At 36.8% G+C, this 6,575-nt stretch overlaps 1 protein-coding gene across 1 annotated transcript; it reads left to right on the forward strand.

Annotated features, from left to right (window-relative positions):
* Positions 1 to 215: 215 nt before the first annotated feature.
* LOC131232916 (ankyrin repeat-containing protein ITN1-like) lies at positions 216 to 3,864 on the forward strand. The gene is made up of 2 exons (XM_058229441.1): positions 216 to 652; positions 3,057 to 3,864. Exons 1-2 carry the CDS (start codon positions 290 to 292, stop codon positions 3,795 to 3,797), a joined length of 1,104 nt encoding a protein of 367 aa, XP_058085424.1. The 5' UTR covers positions 216 to 289; the 3' UTR covers positions 3,798 to 3,864.
* Positions 3,865 to 6,575: the final 2,711 nt, after the last annotated feature.

Consider the following 6,575-nt stretch of genomic DNA (forward strand, 5'->3'; position numbering starts at 1 on the left):
CAATCCGAGTTGAGTTGAGGTGGGTAGCTCGAACTCATTTTCGAGCTCAAAAAATCAGCTCAACTCGGCTTGAACTCAGCTTCGAACCAAGTTGAATCGAGCTTTTTCGAGTCGAGCCGAGCGAGCTAATCAAGCTAGCTCGGTTCGTGTACACCTCTAGTGGCTGCAGACTACACGCATGGGCTAATTGCACCAACTATTTTAAATACCCAAAATGCCCATGTGGAGCGGCTAAGGCATATTGTACACCATACGCTTGAGATTCAATGGTTGATGTGCACTATGAAAAATGACCAAAGTACCCTTACAACAATTTTGCGAAAATATGTTGACAGGGAAGGAGACTCCAATCTTAGTGGCGGCGAAGAATGGAGTGAAGGAGATGGTGGAGAAAATAATAGAAAAATTCCCAGTGGCAATTCAAGACATCAGTGAAGATGGTAAGAACATAGTGCTATTGGCTGTGGAGAATAGACAGCCCCATGTGTACAAGTTCTTATTGGATAAATATACATGGAACGAGAGTCTTTTTCAGCACTTGGATCATGAAGGGAACAGTGCCTTACACCTAGCAGCAATGCTAGGTCAGAATAGGCCCTGGATCATCCCTCGTGCAGCTCTACAAATGCAGTGGGAGATAAAGTGGTATAAGGTACATCAACTCACTTTCTCTTTCCCTCATTAATAATTTTTTTAAATATTTGAAAACTAAGAAAATAAGCATTCACTATTATTGTTCTTGTTCTTACCATTATTCTTTAAGCTTGATGGGTTGCATTAAATAAGTGTAAATTATTAGGTGTCCCTTTCTAGTTATCTAGCTATCAATGTGCGTGTGCATGCATAATATGCATATGTATATAAATACATACATTGTGAGTGTGTGTGGAAATGCAAATATCCTACCTTCATGGACAGTTAGCAAATGTACAAATGTCTTTTAGTTTTTGTTGTAATAGATGTCTTAAATTGAATTTGTTACTGGGTTTGTCGATGTCATTGATAGTCTATTTGATATCACCTTCGATAGCATCTAATAGTTCTCGATCCCATTGATATTTTTCAGATTTTCTTCAGTTAGTCGCTGGACAAGCTGGGCACATTTTGGATGCCATCAAGAATTTCTGGAAAATCATGTTTTGTCTCTGGACAATTGAAGAGTTAATTCGATGTCATCGACATATTTTCGATTCTATCGAAGGATTAGTTTTGATGCCATTGATGAGTGTTCGATGTCATCAACAGATTCTGCACAGATTTTCACAAAAATGTGAATTTGCGAGATTTGTTTCCGATTTTGATTGTGCTTCTTCCAAAGGCTATATATTGAAGTGCAATTAGAATTGAGAGGATATCAAGGAGATTTTAGGGTTTCTAAATCGTCCAAGAGTTTCAAAGGGTGTAGCAAGGGTGAGATTTGAGGTTGTTCGAATCGGGTAAGCCATTTACTTTGTAATTTCTGCTTTCATAGTGATCATTTGCCACTTCGTGCTGTGGCTTTTTCCCGAAAAAGTTTTTCCACGTTAATTTCTGCATAACATGCATATGCGCATAAATACATATGTTGCCAGTGTGTGTGGAAAATCTTCATGGACAGTTGTCTATGTCCAGATGTCTTTTAGCTTTTAGGTGGGATGGGCCAACCTTTGATCCAATTCCTCCATTCATTTAACCATTAGGGACAGGCCATGATGCAAAAATCACTTCAATCAGATGATCCTAACCCTTTTGAGTGTATTTTGATTTACCATTCGATTTTTACAAGAGCAATCCATTGGACAGTTACCATAACTGAACCAAATGCTGCTTTGAAGTCTAAAGTCATAAGCGATCCAAAGGTGAGCCTATTGCATGGATGTTTCAAGATGATGATTTGACCTATTGTGTCTCTGCTTGATCTTGACTGTCCATTTTTTATATTATTAATCAAACGGCTAGTATCATTCAATCATTGTGATTTTTGCATCATGGCCTAAATGGTTAATCTGATGATTGGTCATCTCATCTGTCATTTAATAGCTCTAGATTGGTCATCTCATCTGTCATTTAATAGCTCTAGTGATGATGCTGCATGCCTCCAGGAGATGCTGATGTTCTAATTAGCAGGGAAGATCCTTATTTTCCCCCAAAGATTATAAATGACACATAGAATAGTCAATAATTGATTTGTACTATCCAGTCGCTCCATACCACTAATGGCAGTTGATGAACCATCCAATCAATCAAATGACAAATGACAAGTTAAAACTGAGGAAAGATAACAGGGTGTCACAATCATCATCTTGAAACTTCTGGACTTAACATGAGTTGCTTATGATTCAACCACTTTAGTTAGATGATGCTAAACATTTTATCTAAACCTCATCAAAATGGAAGACACAACAAAATGGAAAGCTTTCAAGATACAACAAACTCCCTCTTGTGCAATATGAAAGTTCGCATCACCCACGCCCATAGGGAGGTTAACTCAATTGCGGATGGCCTGGCCCGGTTGGGGAGGGATGGCCAAGTGAACCGGCTCTTCAGTTCGTTAGGGGAGCTCCCACCTTCCATTCGCAGTCTGTTGTTCCTAGATAGAGCTGGCCTAGGATACCCGCGGGAAAGCTAGTTTACTTTTTTTTTTTTACTTTCTTTTTTCCTTTTTTCTCTTTCCCTAGCGGTTTAACGATAGGTGGGCCCACATCCTTTTGTCGATGGGCCTGCCCGAAGTTAGCTTCTGTAAAGATTTCAAACTCATACCTCACGGAAAGCTTTTTTGGAAAAAAAAAAAAAAAAAAAAAGAAAGAAAGAAAAAAGATACAACAAAATGATTAATGATCAGATGTTTAGGATCAACCTATGTGATTTCTGCTTCCTGGCCTACCAAACAGTGGGCCGAGCACTATACATATTCTATCAAAACCCAAATTAGTAAAATTTTGAAATATTATATCATGGTGTACCACTTGAGAGGATTTAAGGAAAACATTAGAATAGTAAACTGTATTTCATTTATTTAAATTTTGTGGTCATTGCCAAAAATGTTTTGCATCTAATCTCCCACACCAAATGAACAGTTTGTGAAGGAATCTATGCCCCGCCATTTCTTTACACGCCTCAATAACAAAGGCCAGACATCCAAGGAGGTGTTTACCGAAACGCACAAAGAATTGGTTAAAGACGGTGGTGCATGGCTAACCAACACATCCCAATCATGCTCAGTTGTCGCGGCGCTTATCGCAACGGTTGCTTTTGCCACGGCCACGGCAGTTCCAGGAGGCATTAACGAATCAACAGGAACCCCAACACTTGAAGGCAGGCCAGCATTTGAGGTCTTTGCCATTACATCACTTATCCCACTATGCTCCTCCGTAACATCCCTAACCATGTTCCTTGCCATCCTTACTTCTCGCTACCAAGAAGCTGATTTTCGTAGAAGCTTACCAAGGAAGCTGATACTAGGCCTAACTTCTCTCTGTCTCAATCGCTTCCATTTTGGTTTCCTTTTGCGCTGGCCATTTCTTTGTCCTCAAAGAAAAACTAAAGTATGCAGCCTTTCCTGTGTATGGGATCACATGCTTACCTGTAACGCTTTTCGCAGCAGCACAATTTCCACTCTACTTGGATCTTATAAGATCTTTTCTAACATCAGTACCACGGCGGACCTACGAGGTGACTTCTCTCTAATGTGTTGTTATCATCTCTTCTTTGCTGATGTGTTTTCTTTATGTTCACTTCTCTTGATTGAGTATTGTATTAAGTGGACTATGCTTGGATTTGCTTCGCCGATAAGTTCCATTTATGTACACTTTTCTTGATGTGTTGTATTTAATGGACTATTTCCTTCGACTTATTTCACTAAGTTCTTTGAGGGAATTGTTTAAAGTTTGGGTGGGTGTTGTATGTCTGGAGTTGTAGCTTGAGATTGATATGGTTTTATGGTTGACTCTCCCTCCTTCAACACACAGGAATGTTTGTCTTTCAGGTATGATAGATTATTTGGGAGTTGGGTCCTTCAATATCCAATCTACATGAAAATAATAACAATAATAAACTACTTAACTGTTAGATAAATTAAGTGTTTCTTGTAAACAATGGAGGATAGAAGAAAGATAACGAGATGATCTGATCTATCCAGTTCAAAGCTCGACTTGAATAATCAATTTCTCAAGACAGATTTGTTGTCCTTTTTCTGAAAGTTCTAGCGAGTGCAAGCGAAGGAAATCTGCAAATTGTCTTCAGAATACAATGAACTATCAATCCGAATTTCAACACGATATGTCTTTAAGATGTTCAGAAAAAACTTAGCAAGAGGTCAGATCGAGAGTAATTGCATCGAAGATGATATAATCTTAAGAATTAAGAGTATTAACTTCTGGATTATAGTATTCAGGATTTATATCAATTGAAAGGTTATGGATTTCTTCCTGAAGAGATGCTTATGTGTCTCTTCAAGAAATTCATACTCATTCACAGCAAATAATAGTCTTTGAAGAAAGGACATGACTCTTTGTCCTATGGCGGTTATTTATGTACCCATTTAGACAGAAACAGTTATCCAACAATAAAAATTGTATCCACACGTGGCATAAGTGACACATGTACAATCATGTCACAATTACTCTCAATCAATAAAAAGGTAATAAAACATTAGGGTAGATATCCTATTTCAATTCCAGTTGTACCATGGCCCAAAAAGTGTGAACTGTGTGCCAAAAAGACTAAAACTCTTTTTGCTCCTTGCGACGATGCACACAGTGCTAAGTGCGCCTACCAAGTAGCCCTACAGCCCATGCCGCGCGCGGACAGTGCGCACCATTCTCGAGGAGATTTGAACCCTGATTGCATAAGTAAAAATCTCTTCTCTTACCAATTGGATATACATACTATTTATGAAAAGTTTAAATAATTAATATATTTATTTACTTTCTAAAAATAACTTTTAAAAATTTATTTCTATTCTAAAAAACACAACAATCCCCTACAATTTTAAAAATAAAATCAGATTTTAGAACGAGTGACATATTAGTAAAAATAAGTGCATAAGTAAAGGTATCTTTTGAATTTGAACCTTTACTTTAGTGTATACATATCAAAGTTATACCAGGTATTTAGTGACTCATCAGTCTTGAACTAAGGACCTTATATGACTCACCGGACACATAATACATATCTATTCATATATAATTGAAGATCTAAAAGTTCGTACATTTCTGGCCTTGTGCGTATCCTTATTTCATGAGTATTCTAGAGACGATCTCAATCTCTCCAAAAGCGACCTCACTTATCTACTCATATAAGTAGATTTATCAAAGATTATTCTGCATCATCTCAACAAAATCTGCTTATAGATCTATTAAGAGTTAGTACTCAACCTCTTATGAAATGCAGAAACCAAACACTAGACTTTTAGGAATGTAATTCAAATTTTCTTTTTCTAATGTATGTTTCAGTTACATATTCGACTTGTTTGTCCCTTTAAACCTAGCCTATATTTCAAAACATAGGTAGGGTTGCCATCAAGAGTGAAAGTTACATCTTTATGGATTTTAGTCTCATTCCTTTAGCGATTCTTCTTATTTAATATCTTGATAAACCTTTTGTCAAGGGATCTATTAAGTTCATGATGGATTTAAACATATTTCACTGTGATTGCTCCATCTCTGAGCAATCCTTTAACAAAGTTATGCCTAAACCTACATTCCTAGACTTATCATTATAAGTCTTACTCATAGCACGACAAAGAGTAGCCTGATTATCACAAAAGATAAATATGACAGGAGTAGATTTTGGCTAATACGGGATTTCCAAAAGTAGGTATCTTACCCATTCACCTTCTTTACAAGCAGCGCCAAGTGCAATAAACTCAATTTCCATTATAGAGTGAGATATACACGTTTGTTTCTTAGATGCCCATGATATTGCTCCTCCTCCAAAAGTGAATATTCATCCACTTGTAGATTTAGTTATATGTTATCTGCATTCCAGCTTGCATCGTTGTACCCTTCAAGTACAGCGGATATGATTTATAATGCAGTCCATAGTCTATGGTTCCTCTTAAATACTTTAAAACTCTTGAAATCGCATTCCAATGTACCTGTCCTGGATTACTGGTATATCTGCTTAGCATTCTTACTGTGAATGTTATATTGGGTCTAGTGCAATTCATTGCATACATTAAACTCTCAATAACACTCGCATATTCTTGTTGTGCTTTACATCTACCAGTATTTTTAACCAATTTAATACTTGGATCAAATGGGGTTAAAACCAATTTACCATCATAATTAATAATTAAACTTCTTTAACACTTTCTCTAGATAATGAGATTGTGTTAAGGCTATTTCATCATTAAGATTATAAATCTTAATACTTAATATTACATCGGCTTTACCCATATCCTTCATGTCGAAATTAGTACTAATAAACTTTTTAGTTTCCTTCACACAGTCCTCATTTGGTCCAAATATTAGCATATCATCTACATATAGGCAGATAATGATTTGACTTTTAATATATATGCACTTATCTGCCTGGTTTACTCTAAAACCATTAGATTGTACTACTTGATCAAACTTCTCATGACATTACTTAGG

This window comes from Magnolia sinica, chromosome 18 (genome assembly GCF_029962835.1).
Source record: "Magnolia sinica isolate HGM2019 chromosome 18, MsV1, whole genome shotgun sequence".
In the NCBI taxonomy this organism is placed as follows: Eukaryota; Viridiplantae; Streptophyta; class Magnoliopsida; order Magnoliales; family Magnoliaceae; genus Magnolia; species Magnolia sinica.